At 40.9% G+C, this 15,679-nt stretch overlaps 1 protein-coding gene across 1 annotated transcript in view; it reads right to left on the bottom strand.

Moving 5' to 3' along the window:
* Positions 1–377: 377 nt before the first annotated feature.
* LOC136863939 (F-actin-capping protein subunit alpha) overlaps positions 378–15,679 on the bottom strand; it is a 206,342-nt gene continuing 191,040 nt past the window's right edge. The window contains exon 7 of the mRNA XM_067140387.2: positions 378–1,047. Within this exon, the coding sequence (XP_066996488.2) occupies positions 844–1,047 (204 nt within the window). The 3' untranslated portion in view covers positions 378–843. The remainder of the gene's footprint in view (positions 1,048–15,679) is intronic.

The following is a 15,679-nucleotide window of genomic DNA, read 5'->3' as shown; positions in this document are numbered from 1 at the left end:
GTGAAGAGAGTAAAGAAATAAATTTGCCACCGTACCTTATCTAAAACTGACTAAAGAGAAATTTGTATAGGCTCAAACACACACAGAATTGTACATTATAAAATAAAACTGTAAGACGTGATGCACACCATAGATGATTATAAATTCAGTAATAAGGAAGCTAAAACACCAACCATCTATCTACCAGAACAAATATACTATGTCAAGAGAGTGAACTAAAAGAAAAAAAGAAAAACTCACTTGTTTCTCCAGACCATCAGAATTAATTCCTTGTGGTACTTCACCATGAAAATATACCAACAATAGAAGAAAAAAAAATATTCTGTTTCTTTGCAGCTATATGTAAATATATTTTAATAAAATAAAACAAGTACCACTGCCTGGTCCTAATATACCATTTCATTTAATATAATTAATTTACATTGACAATCTCTCAGAATACATTAGAAAACTTCCTTGTAGTCTCCAGGACTAGTTTGCTACAGAATAAATTCAGAACTGGAAAAGGCAACCAGTGCTTAGTACCAGTATGTAATGAAATAACTGCACATCTGTAAGACAATTATATACTTTTATATACATATATCAAGAGAAAAAAAAACCTTGGAAATTATGCATCAGTTCATAAAAATTCAAGCCTTGAGATAAATTCTTTTTACATTTGTAACATTTTTTCCAAAATATTATTTAAGAAATTCATTATTCAATGCCTAATGCCAGTGATTACAAACGCAATGAAAAAAATAAGGGTGGGAGGAAGACTCTAAACCCCTCTAACAACCAATTCCCTTTTATCTTTTCTTTGTCCCCCTTTTTTTTTTAAACTAGATGAAAGGCGAATCATCATTGGCTTTTCAGTTCTTTTCCAATACTGTACGATACAATTTTATTCCAGTCAATCTTCGTTCTTGTGACAGGCAGCTGACGACGCAATGCTTTGAAGGTTGTGTCTGACATTGTTTGATAATTTTGTGAAATAGCCGTCTGATACTCATTTTCAGCATCTTCGACTATCCTGAGGAACTCCTTAGCAGTCTGCTGCTCGTTCTGTGAAAAGCAATACCAATCTATATCAATTTATACATACCATTCTTACCAACTTTCAAGTCTTCACTATGAACAATTCTGCAAAACATTTTCTTATCTAGCAATTCATTCTGTTAGGCACTGACCTTAAGAATATATATACTCACACAGATACTTCTGAAACTCAATAGTAGGTCTAAATATACTGTGCCACTAAGTCTTCTATACATACATGGAAAATGAGAAAAATGGGTGCAGTATGATAGGAATCCCAGCTTTACAATGAAAACTCACAAGAAATCAATTATTCATCAATTATTCAATCTCAGTTATTTTTTGAAAAGTTACTCCATAAATATTTCCTTCAGCTACTAGAGTTTTCTTGATTCCTCAGACACATAAGTCTCTTCCTACTGCAGAAATTTTGCTGAAATATAAAATTCCTTTGAAAAATCTGGAAATCTAGCATCAATCTGTCAGCATGAATTGCCGAGCACTTCAAGTCGTGCAATTACATACTTGCCAACTTTAAAAAACCAAAAATCAGGAGATTTTGGTATGAAAATCAGGAAAACTCAGGAGATAAAACTGGTCAAAACTGCTTATTCTAAATATCTTGCACAATACAGGAGTACTACAGTATATATATAATAACACTCATTGTCTCAAAACCAGACTGTTGCTGCAAGGCTTAAAAATTAAACATCTCTATTCCCTCACAGGAAGTATGCAAGTTAGATGAACTGTCTCTGATAAGCCTTCCAAAAATAGTATGAACTCAAGCTCCACACATGTGAAGCAGTCGTGCACTTATGCCATTACTTAGCAAATGCATAGATTAGTACACTGCATCACGCACCCACACGATTATGCGAAGCACAATGCCATTTTTATCAAGTAATACATTACAATTCACCAGAATTGCCTCCAAATGGCTCCTAAAATCTCTAGAAAAATCATTAGTCGCTATCTTTGAATTTCTGTCACTAACTTACTAAATAGACTCCAAATCTAGCGACTAGTTGCTAGAATCGACTAGACTGATGTGAACGAATACGAACATACACTGCGAGAACGAAAGATTGACAATCGATACATGCATTGCGATATACAGGTTTCAATAAACATAGCACAATTGCGCGCATTTCTCGTATTAATAAATTGTGATATTTCATTTGAAAGTGGCCAATGAGCGAAAGACTTCCTGCCACTGGCATACAAAGCTGAAATGGCGGGATTTAAAAACAAATGTTAAAAAAAAGAAAAAAAAGCTAAAATCGGGAGAAACAACAGAATAATCGGATGGTGGGGAAAAAACTGTTGAATATCTGGAGTCTCCCGCCTAAATTGAGAAAGTTGACAATTATGCAATTAGCATCACTCGCGGAAGAGTGGCAAGCCATGCTTGCGTGTATTGTTCAGCAGTCTAGCGGTTATGGTGCAACCTGCCTGCATTAGCTCCTTCTAGTTGAAACATCATTAACTCGCCTCCCATCCACCATCACTATTCTACTCGTCAAAGGACTGCTCCACTTCACACAACACTGTACGGTAATTGCAGATCAACCCGCCCGCATTCAAATTATTCACCGTACTTCAGCCTGGCTTCAGCTGTTAATAATAATAATTATTAAATTGTCCGACTCGCGTACTGGCCTTCGGTTCAGAGGGTCCCAGGTCCGATTCCTGGCCGGGTCGGGGATTTTAACCTTAATTGGTTAATTCCAATGGCATGGGGGCTGGGTGTATGTGTTGTCTTCATCATCATTTCATCCTCATCACGACGCGCAGGTCGCCTACGGGTGTCCAATAGCAAGACCTGCACCTGGCAAGCCAAACCCATCCTGGGATATCCCGCCACTACAGGCCATACGACATTTCATTTCATTATTAAATTAAGGTTGTAATGGTCCACCTTTTCAACACTATAATATGCAATATATTTGAATTACATTACCAAATAAAGGACTAGTTTTGGCCTTGGCTGGCCATCTTCAGCCTTAACATAATACATCTAATAACTAAACAAATGTACAAACACACAACTGACATAAAAAACAAATGTACAAACACACAATTGGCATTAAAATCTGGGATGAACTAAAGAGTACAATTTGAAAAATAAATTAGGCTCTAAATTCTTAGCATCTGGAGTATGCTCATCATCCAGACTCTTTCTTGCATTAATATTCATAGAACTGATAGTTCCATTACTGCTAATCATTACAAATTCAATTGGAAAACGGAACTGGTAAATGTTGATTCTGTGGTTGGATCATCAATCACCAAATCTAATTGAGTGGTGTTAGCAGTACGCCTATTTCACCAACGCTTAATTTACTGAATTTGGTTAAATTACACAAATACATACATCATTATAGACTGTTATGCCTTTCAGCATTCAGTCTGCAAGCCTCTGTGAATTTACTAAATGTCGCCACAATCTTCTATTTGGAACTAGTGTTGTGGCCTCATCTAGTTCTATACCTCTTATCTTTAAATCGTTAGAAAGTGAGTCTAACCATCGTCGTCTTTGTCTCCCTCTACTTCTCTTACCTTCCATAACTGAGCCCATTATTCTCCTAGATAGCATATCCTTCTCCATTCGCCTCACATGACCCCAACACCGAAGCAGGTTTATGCGTACAGCTCCATCCATCGAGTTCATTCCTAAGTTAGCGTTTATCTCATCATTCTGAATACCCTCCTGCCATTGTTCCCACCTGTTTGTACCAGTTATAATTCTCGCTACTTTCAGGTCGGTTACTTCTAACTTGTAAGATACCCTGAGTCCACCCAGCTTTCGTTCCGTAAAGCAAAGTTGGTCTGAAAACAGACCGATGTAAAGATAATTTGGTCCAGGAGCTGACTTCATTCTTACAGAATACTACTGATCGCAACTGCAAGCTCACTGCATTAGCTTTACTGCACCTTGATTCAATCTCACTATATAACCATCTTGGGAAAACACACATCCTAAATACTTGAAATCATCTTCCTGTTCCAGCTTTGTATCACCTATCTGTCATTCAATTCCCTCAGTTTTCTCACCTACTGACATCAATTTAGTCTTCGAAAAACTCATTTTCATACCATACTCACTGCACCTATTTTCAAGTTCCAAGATATTAGACTGCAGGCTTTCGGTACAATCTGCCATTAAGACCAAGTCATCAGCATAGGGCAGACTGCTTACTACGTTTCCGCCTAACTGAATTCCTCCCTGCCACTTTATACCTTTCAGCTGATGACCCATGTAAACTACGAGCAGCAAAGGTGAAAGATTACAGCCTTGTCTAACCCCTGTAAGTACCCTGAACCAAGAACTCATTCTACCATCAATTCTCACTGCAGCTCAATTGTCAACATAAATGAATCCAATTGATTTTAATAATCTACCCTTAATCCCACACTCCCCCAGTACGGTGAACATCTTTCCCTCGGTACCCTGTCATATGCTTTCTCTAGATCTACGAAACAAACACAACTGCCTATTCCTCTCGTTGCATTTTTCCATTACCTGGCGCATACTGAAAATTTGATACTGACAGTCTCTCTGTGGTCTGAAACCACACAGATTTTCATCCAACTTCCTCTCAACCACTGATCGCACCCTCCCTTCAAAAAATGCCAGTGAATTCTTTGCCTGGTACACTAATCAACGAGATACCTCGATAGTTGTTGCAATCCTTCCAGTTCCCTTGCTTATACATAACTGCAATTACTGCTTTTGTCAAATCTAAAGGTACCTTACCAACATTCCATGCTAATCCTATTATTCTATGAAGCCATTTCATCCCTGCCTTCACACTATAATTCACCATTTCAGGTCCAATTTCATCTATTCCTGCTGCTTTATGACAATGGATTTTATTTACCATCCTTTCCACTTCCTCAAGCATAATTTCACCATCATCATTTTCCTCCTCCCCATGAGCTCTGTTGTTCGCGACACCACAATGAAGATTTCCTTTTACGCTCAGAAGATTTTCAAAATATTTCCTCCACCTCTCCAGTGATTCCCTGGGATCTATTATGAGTTCACCTGAATTACTCAAAACACTGTTCATTTCCTTTTTCCCTTCCTTCCTAAGATTCTTTATTATTGTCCAGAAAGGTTTCCCTGCTGCTTGACCTAGCCTTTCCAGGTTATTACCAAAATCTTCCCATGACTTCTTTTTGGATTCAACAACTATTTGTTTTGCTCTGTTTCTTTCATCTACGTACAAATCCCTGGCTGCCTCGGCCCTTGTTTGGAGCCATTTCTGATAAGCCTTCTTTTTACGTTTACAGGCTGCTCTCACTTCATCATTCCACCAAGATGTTTGCCTTTTTCCATCTTTACACACAGTTATTCTTAGGCATTCCCTTGCTGTTTCTACTACAGCATCCCAGTATGCCACCCATTCACTTTCTATATCCTGAACCTGCTTACTGTCTACTGTTCGAAACTTCTCACTAATCATATCCATGTACTTCTGTCTAATTTCCTCGTCCTGGAGATTTCCTACCCTTATTCGTTTGCAGACAGATTTCACTTTCTCTACCCTAGGCCTGGAGATACTCAGTTCACTACAGATCAGATAGTGGTCTGTATCATCGAAAAATCTGCAAAAAACTCGTACATTCCTAACAGATTTCCTGAATTCAAAGTCTGTTAAGATATAGTCTATTATGGATCTGGTACCCTTAGCCTCCCATGTGTAGCGGTGAATAGCCTTATGCTTGAAGAATGTATTCGTAACTGCTAAACCCATACTAGCACAAAAGTCCAGCAAACACTTCCCATTCCCATTAGCTTCCATATCTCCCCACATTTACAAATCACCCTTTCGTATCCTTCAGTTATATTTCCAACTCCCGCATTGAAATCGCTCATTAGCACCATCCTATCCTTGCTGTTGACCCTGACTATATCTTCACTCAATGCTTCATAAAACTTGTCAATTTCATCCTAATCTGCACCCTCACATGGTGAATACACTGAGACAATTCTCGTCCTAATTCCTCCAAGTGCCAATCTACCCACATCATTTGCTTGTTTACATGCCTAATGGAAACTATGTTGCGTGCAAGAGTATTCCTGATGAACAGCAATACCCCAGACTCTGCACTTCCCTTTTTAACACCCGTCAAGTACACGTTATAATCTGCTTGCTCTTCCTCGTTAACTCCCCTTACCCAAATATCACTTACTCCTAGCACATCCAGTTCTACTTTTTTCCGTAAGCCCCTTTAATATTAATACCTCCCCATCGAATTCCATTTCGTTTGCCATGTTGTTTCCAAGGAGTCCCTCGCCTGTCAAATGGGAGTGGGACTCCATTACTCCCATAGTTCCGAGGCTTGCTTAAAATGTTCCGAGCTCGGTAAATTCATGAAACAGGATGCTACCCTACTTACACATAGTCCAAGTGAGGATCTCTCTTCTAATGGGTTAGGGACCACGGTGGATTGTATAGCTCTAGTCGCCTAAGCACAAGTAAGGCCATGACTCAGAATATGTCCGAGATGCCCACTCCCATTCCGTAGCAACTGGTATCCCAACTCTCAGGACCACTTACTAGGCCACTCAGCCGTTGCCCATTGTTCTTGAACTAGGACATGACTACAGTAATCCACACCATGAACCATGAAATTATTCCATATCAAATTATAGTAGTTTTAACGTGGATATTGGCATAGATATTGAAGACATCAAATGAAAGGATCTTGTGGTGTTCTGGTACATTTATACGTTTTATTCTTTTGCAAAGTTCTATGGAGTTCTCTATCGTTGTGCTTGCTTGGTAGTGATAATGTGTACTAAAGAAATTTTGAATAAATTCAGATAATTTGTATGTCGGGCTACCCCCAAAATTGATAACACGTCGTATAGGGGTGTTGGCCTTATGAATTTTTGGTAATGATTTCTCTGCCATGAGTAACCATCACAAAGACTATAATCAGAATTATACTGCAATAGATCAAGATCTAAAAATTCTACAATGTGAACAAAAAAAAAGGCCACTACTCAACATTTTAGCAAACTTTTATATCAGTATAGATCAATATAAGAACCCTGCCCTCAACTTAAATGAGACAAATGAAAAAAGGAATGTAATATGGGGAAAATCTTATTCCGATCATTTATAGTAAAAGACAGGAACATATGAACCCACAATTATTACACTCTGTTTCAGTCACCATCCCCATTATTCCGCATACTCACATTCTCCCGCAGGCCCCGCCCCATTTCCCCACTCCAATTACTTGTAGCAACATGTCTTGCATCTCGACTGCGGGACCAAGTCAGTCGAGAGCTGGACTCCATAATCAGAGAACACGGGTGATACAAGCGGGCCATGTAACTTAAGTTAAATTTCGTTCTTCATAACTTAATCTAAATGTTTGTTACTGTTAGTCACCACTTTTCAACCTAAATTATATTTGTATTATCCATTTTACAGACTAAAATCAGACGGTTCAACTTCAATAATACTTATGAACATCAGCCCATGTCGGAACACAAAAACTAAGCTAACAGTATACAGATACCAGTTGATCCACATCAAAGGACAACAAAAGCATTGAAACAAAAAGACTTCCAGCTCGAGACTGTTAACAATCTTTTTTTTGCTAGTTGCTTTACGTCGCACCGACACAGATAGGTCTTATGGTGACGATGGGAAGTCGTGCTAGAGCTGTGCCTCATAGCCGGTCGACTGCTCTAGAAGTTGCGTGTCTTTTGGCTGTTTTCCGTTTCACTACGATAGACTGCTGGGGAAGTTTGGCCTTGGAGGTATCTCATGGCTGACTTGGAATCCATAGTTATGGCTAAGATCACCAGATGATTTTTTTTTTTTTTGCTAGGGGCTTTACGTTGCACCGACACAGATAGGTCTTATGGCGACGATGGGATAGGAGGGGCCTAGGAGTTGGAAGGAAGCGGCCGTGGCCTTAATTAAGGTACAGCCCCAGCATTTGCCTGGTGTGAAAATGGGAAACCACGGAAAAACATTTTCAGGGCTGCCGGTAGTGGGATTCGAACCTACTATCTCCTGGATGCAAGCTCACAGCCGCGCGCCTATACACGCATGGCCAACTCGACCGGTATCACCAGATGAAAGGAGTAACCAGTTCAAAGACGAAAGGAATGTGTCCGGTATGCTGCTTCCTTCGCACCTAGATGTCCACCGAGCTGGCGAGCTCGTGCTTCTCGATTTAGCTTTCAATCGCTTTTGAACTGCGAAAGGCCTGATGACGAAGGAAATATAGAATTTGGAGGAAGCCCTTGCCCTCATATTGGGAAACAACTTTGAAGATGACTACTATAGTGATTTAACATCTGATTCTAGTGACAGAACGACTTCAATCACACCTTCTACTTCAGCACGTTTTCTACTTCAGGTACCGCTTCATCGCCTAAAAGGTCGGCCTACTTCGACAATTCGACTGAAGTTGGAAGATAGTGAGAATGAAGACCAGGTGCCTGAATCACCGAGTAGATAACTAAATCTGAAAAAGAAGTACCTGAATCCCAAGAAACAATTTCGATACAGCTAATTCTGGACTTTCATCTTTCATCTGTTTAGCACGAGTATCATAACTGTTCTATGCGAGGAGACTAATAGATACTTTTCTCAGAAGATGGCTGCAGGATGTGTTCCGCATAAAGATAAAATAAAATACATTTAACCTCTTCTTGCTCTCTCCTCACGTCGCGAGCCGTATGCGGACAGGAGAGTGCAGAGAGACAAGTATCTTGTACAGTGGGCTCGGTGAGCCACTCATTCTCAAAGTTCTACCCTCTCTGTACCCACTCACACAAGCAAAAGAAAATCATGGAAGATGGTTTGCTGCTCGTCTCATTTGTTTGTTTCACTCTTGTTACTTATTGATCGTCCTGCAATGATTCCTGTGATGTAGTCTCCTGTTGCCAACGACAATGCTTCACCAGTCTCTTCAAATCATCTTTGCTTCCACTCTCAACTACATTTCGCTGCTACCTTGGAAGAATGAAGATTCCTCTTTCCTCCTGAAAATTAGATATTAAACATGCTATTTCTCTTAAATGAATATGTTTGTTACTCAATCCCCTTCACTTTATACAACTGGCTTTACATCGCACCGACACAGATAGGTCTCACGGTGACGATGGGAGAGGAAAGGACTAGGAGTGGGTAGGAAGCAACCGTGGCCTTAATTACAGTACATCCCCAGCATTTGCCTGGTGTGAAAATGGGAAAACATAGAAAACCACCTTCAGGGCTGCCGATATTGGGGGTTCGAACCCACTATCTCCCGAACAAGCTGATATCTCAACCCTTATGCTGTCCCTTTTGTGCTTTAACTTCTCTCCTTGTGTAACCCGCTCCCCAAATCCATTGTAGTATTAATGTTCTTTACACTGTATAAACTTTTCTGAACAATAACAAAACAAAAAAGGTTTACCCAAATATTATTCCCCCCCTCACTCTGGAGAGATCCATTTCCACCTCCATTTTCTCCCTCCTCCTCTCTCTATCCCTCTCCTTTCCTACCCTCTCTGTACCCACTCACACAAGCAAAAGAAAATCATGGAAAATGGTTTGCTGCTCGTCTCATTTGTTTGTTTCACTATTGTTATTTACCGTCCTGCAATGATTCCTGTGATGTAGTCTCCTGCTGCCAACGACAATGCTTCACCAGTCTCTTCGAATCATCTTTGCTTCCGCTCTCAACTACATTTCACTGCTACCTTGGAAGATTGAAGATTCCTCTTTCCTCCATGAAAATTAGATTTGCACTACATCTTTGCCATCAAGAATTTATTTTTTATTTTTATATTTTGGGGAAACTTCATTTCATAGGAGTGTGGGATATATTATGACGTGCAAGTGAGGTTGTGTGCTGCATCTTGCCTAAAATATTTTCCAACCACCTAACATCGGCACTCCTACTCAGCTACATGGCTCCTGTCTGTACCTGAGCCCATTCAAAAACATTCTACACAGGTGCTTTGCTCTCCCCACCCCCACCCCCCCACCCCTTCCACTTTCCAACATCCTGCAAGGTCACGCCGTTCGTGCGCGATTAGCCACGTGGTGTGCTCTTGAGAACTTTCTCTTCGCCCCTTTTTCAGGCTACTTGCCGTGACTTATATGAATGTAGTGGAAGATCGTGCACTGTGGGCTTAATTAAAGGAAGAGAGCTGGTTCACTTCCATGAACTTTGCCTCGTTATCAAGTCAAGGTAAGAGATCAAGAGACCTTTCTCTTCTATGTTTCTTTCTAATTCACGGAATCAACGTTGACATTTCGGGCATGTGTGGAAACAAGTGATATTTCACAACCAGTGTCCTATCATGGACTAACTGTTCATGATCTCTTTTGTGGCAGCTAACTGTGGACTTACCTTCCAAATTATGAACTCTATGCACGTCACCGACTGTGAATCCTGTTAAGAGACTTTTCCCAGGGAAACTGGGGTTTCTTAGGTCCAGGGAATCCTTTTTCTTCCCCCCCTCACCCTACTATCTTCCCCAGGATTACTTTGTGTTCTTAAAAAGTTTGGGTAAGTCCATGAACTTCGGACGGATAGCTTGCAAGACCCTTTTAGTCTCGTGAATATCCTGAACTGTTAACCTGATTATTAGCAGTCCGGTCGGTATAATTGTTCATTATATTGTATATATGTAATTTGCATTCTTCTATTGTAAAAATAGTTCAGAACCAATTTATACCTGCTACTCGTTACTAGCCCAAGTCAAGGCTTGGAAGTGGAGGCCTCGCCCACACATGCTAGAGAGGCACCCATGGTTTCTCCACATGGGTGATACAGTGGTTCAGGTGAAGTGGAGCTGGTGACTGAGGTGAAGGCTCACTGCGGGGTGCTGGAACCAACACATCACCTTGCTCTATGCAGCCAGGACAAGCCGCGGGTTGGGAAAGGGGCAATCCCAACCTAGGGGGGACATCATGGCTGGAAACTCAGTCATGATAATGCCAAGTGGAGACCACATGAGAAGGCCTACTGAAGGGGGAACAAACCTGGCTAGGTTCGGGCCAGGGGCAGACCGCTGGATGGACGGCTCAGGGGCGAAGACTCTGCTACGGAGAGCCTGAGTTGCGGGAGGACAATGTCTGGCTGTACGCCTCACCACGGATGGTGAAAACGAAGCTCAGGACACTAGAGGGGCAAAAACCCTATGACTGATTGAAATATGGATGCTTTTGAAGAACCAATTTCAAAAACTTCGACATCAAGTGAAGCCAAGGAAGCTCCAGTAGAGCAAATCCGGGAGTAAGTCCAAGATGAAAAAATGGAGACAGAAGTCCCAGTTGGACAGGCTGTCGCAGACTCAAAACAAGAAATTGCAACAGAAGCTCCAGTAGAGCAGAATGCTGTCATAAACAATCAGCACTCTACCAAACTTCTAACACAAGAGTGGAGAGTGCTGAATGCCACTTCAATCGACAAGATAAGAAGGACAGTCATTTTAGACCTTGGTGAAAGAGACTTTGAAGAGCTCAAAAAGAGAAGAGTAAAGGCTAAGCTCGGACTTGGGCAGATCAAGTTTCAAGTCATCTGGGAAAAAACAAACCCAATGTTAATAAAGCTGGAGCTGAAGGTCCTTCAGGCAAATCTTCAGCATAAAAAAGCAGCTGTGGCCAATTCTGCCAGTAAGTTCAAGTCCGAAGCTATCAACGTGACCCTTATTCAAGGGCAGAGTAGCAGGACTGGTGGAATCTGGAGGTAAGCTGATGTACGATACAACATCGGAAATACCCAGAACATGTCTTCTTGTGAACAGGAAATTGCTATGTCTTGTGTTGCAAGAACATTGTTCAAGGGACTTAACCATGGCCAAGAATAAACTTGGAAATTGGGAAGGATCCAGAGAAATAACCATAGGCTCTGCATAGCTCCCATATGACAACTAATCTGCCCCATCAGAAGAAGTTGAGAACCTAATTTGCAACGCAAAGAGGAAAGGCGAACACCTAATCCTTGGAGTAGATTCAAATTCACACCACACGGCATGGGGCAGCACTAACTGCAATGCAAGAGGCGAGTCTTTACTAGTGTTTATTATTGGAACTGAGTTGACGATACTAAACCTAGGAAACAAGAATACATTTATAAATAAAAATTGTACAGAGGTAATAGACATTACACTAAGCACTACGCATATTGCAAACTTTATAAAAGACTGAAAGGTGCTGGAGGAACCATCATTGGCAGACCACCAGCACATCCAATTCGCAATAGATGCAAGACTATGTGATATTGAGATGTACAGAGACCCAAAAAGAACTAACTGGGATAGATAGATAGAGAAGTTCTAGGAAAGGCTGTACAAAGGATTCCAACTAATGTGAGAGGACAGAAAGAATTGGATGAGGCAGTGGAACTATTAGAAGAGGCCATTATAGACTCATTCTATGGCAACTGTCCTCTCAAAGAAAAGAAAAACGCCAAAAATGTAAGGTGGTGGAACAACAAACTAGCCAAAATGAAAACAAAAAAAGAGGTTAGGATGTTGTATAGAATATCATCTAGGAATGATATGTGGGACGTATATCATAGGAGACTCGCTGAGCATAACCTAGAGATACGCAAAGCAAAAAGAAAATCTTGGAGACTGTTCTGTGAGAAAGTGGAATCACACACTGAAACAGCATGACTCCAGAAAGTTCTGAAAGCAACCCATATAAATCAAGTGGGGACATTGGAGAAACCAGATGGGTCATTTACTCAGGCGGGGAGGGACACACTGGAGAAACTAATGGTGTGTCACTTTCCTGAGGCTGAGGAGATGACAGAAGAAGAAATGGTTGGAACAGAGACCGGAGCTCGAAGAGCAGACTGGAACTGTGCCAACAGAATAATAAAACATAACCGTGTAAAATGGGCAATCGACACGTTTCATCCTATAAAGGCTCTGGGGCCAGATGAGATACTTCCGATACTCCTACAGGAAGGACAGGAGATACTCAACAATGTCCTGACGAACCTTTTCAGAGCTAGTCTAGCTTTAGGGTACGGGCAAAATCATGGTCTGAAGCTAAAGCAGTATTCATACCTAAGCCTGGAACGGCAAATTATGCCCAAGCCAAAGCATCCAGACCATTATGTTTAACCTCCTTCATGCTGAAAGCAATGGAGAAAATTCTGGATAAATATATTAGAAGAACGACACAACTGAACTCAACGTTACATGAAAATCACTTTGCATATAGACCTGGCAGACCCACTAAAGTAGAGCACTCCTCCAGTTGGTTTGTAAACTAGAGGAAAGCCTAGAATATAAAGAAATTGCACTGGCGGCATTTCTAGATATAGAAGGAGCCTTCAGCAATACAACCTATGACTATGATCAAAGCATTGGAAAAGAGCAAGGTGAGAAAACGGTCGTCAACTGGATTAAATTCATGTTAGACGGAAGGAAGATAAAAGCAACCCTGTTTGAAGAAACACTGATGGTTAGGGCCACCCTTGGCTGTGCTCAGGGAGGAGTTCTTTCTCCTCTGCTGTGGAACCTCATGGTGAACAAAATCATAACTTTGCTCAACGAACAAGGTTTTTATACACAAGGATACGCAAATGACCTAGTGATTGGTGATGAGTGTTATCCATTCAAAGATCACTTCACCTTGTGGAAAACTGGTGTCGGGAAGAAAAACTATCAGTCAACATGAACAAGATAACTCTGATCCCTTTTACAAGAAGAGGGAAAGAGATCACTGAAGCTCTTTGGCAAGATATATATATACATGGAAGAACAGGCACGTGGCTGCACGTAGGTGTAGTGTTAGATAAAAATCTAACCTGCAATCCATATATAGAGAGGAACATAACCCGGGCCAAGAACTTGCTGTATGCATGTAAAAGAGCCATCAGGATGACATGGGGCCTAAGACCATCAATGGTAATACGGATATATACAATGATCATTAGACCGCTGATTGCCTATGCTGCAAACATCTGGTGGCAGAAAGTAAGCCAAGGAAAAGTCAGTAGTAGACTGGATAGCCTACAGAGAATGGCATGCATAGCCATAACTGGGGCCATCAGAATTGTGCCGACAGAAGCCTTGAATACTTTACTAGATCACTACACAATTTCATAAAAGAACAGGCTAGAACGAGTTCATATAGATTGGCACAATCAGAGTGCTGGAATGCACAAAGACCCATTCTAGGACACTGTAAAATTAACAGAGTAATATCAGAGGAATATCTACACATGCAAATTTGAAAAACCGTTTGAGACCAAGATAATGAAAAAAGAAGACTGGGATATCAACAAATGGAATACTGAAAAAGAAGATATAGTGTGCTGGACTGATGGCTGAAAGACTGGGGATGGCACAGGAGGAGGGATCAACGGGGGAGGACCTGAGAGATCAATCCAGATGAGCCTGGGCAAACACACTACAGTCTTTCAAGCGGAAGCGATAGCTATCACAACATTCTTGAAGAAAATCTGAAAATGAACTATAGGAATAAAGACATTTTCATTTTTACAGAGAGCCAAGCGGGCATTAAGGCACTAGAAGCAATCCGGATAATATCCAGAATTGTCTAGTATTGCCATTCACTTCCTCTGAAGCTCTCAAAGTGCAACATTGTCAACATAATATGGGTACCAGGGCATGCAGGTATAGAAGGAAATGAAAAGGCAGATAAACTGGCCAGGAAAGGGGTAGAAACATATTTGGTATGCCCAGAACCTGTATGCGGGATTTCCTATGGACTAGCCCGACACTACATAGGAAAATGGGTACAAAAGAAACAAATGGAAAACTGGAAAAATACTCCAGGATGTAGGCTTGCAAAGGAACTGATAGAAGGACCAAACAAGTAGCATACTAAAGAACTGTTGAAACTCAGCAGAGAAAATATAAGATGGGTAATAGGACTCTTGACAGGACACTGCCATTTGAAAAAACACCTACACGGAATTGGAGTAATAAGAGACAATATATGTAGGAAATGCAATGAAGCAGATGAATCAGCTGAACGCATACTTTTCGAATGTGAGGCGCTGGGTAGAATCAGACTCTCCACTCTAAGACGACCAAGTGAAATGAGAGAAAAAATCCAAGAAGACCCAAAAACAGCAACCTGCAGCTTTGTGAAGGGAGCAGGTATATCTAGGAGGGAATGAAGGAAAAACATGGCAGCAAAAGATCGTAGAGATAGACGCTAATTAGGAACAAATACTTAGAGGCCCCTTGAAGAAAAAAGATGATACCTGCTACTAGGACAAGTTTATTCAGCCCTCAATATTGAAGTGGGACTGTGTTATGCTAGAATTAATTGCTAGGAGTATGCCTACACGGAAACCAGTTGTTCGCATATTTATGGTACTTTTGTTATACATACATCATTATACTGTTATGCCTCTCAGCATTCAGTCAGCAAGCCTCTGTGAATTTACTGAACGTCGCCACAATCCACGATTTGCAACTAGTGTTGTGGCCTCATTTAGTTCTATACCTCTTATCTTTAAATCGTTAGAAACCGAGTCTAACCATCGTCATCTTGGTCTACATCTACATCCATAACAGAGTCCATTATTCTCCTAGGTAACCTATCCTCATCCATTCGCCTCACATGACCCCACCACCGAAGCCAATTTATGCGTACAGCTCCATCCATCAAGTTCAATTAGCCTTTATCTCCTC

Source organism: Anabrus simplex, chromosome 2, assembly GCF_040414725.1.
Source record: "Anabrus simplex isolate iqAnaSimp1 chromosome 2, ASM4041472v1, whole genome shotgun sequence".
In the NCBI taxonomy this organism is placed as follows: Eukaryota; Metazoa; Arthropoda; class Insecta; order Orthoptera; family Tettigoniidae; genus Anabrus; species Anabrus simplex.
The sequence above is the reverse complement of the archived record's forward strand: the minus strand, read 5'-3'. Positions and strand labels throughout refer to the sequence as shown.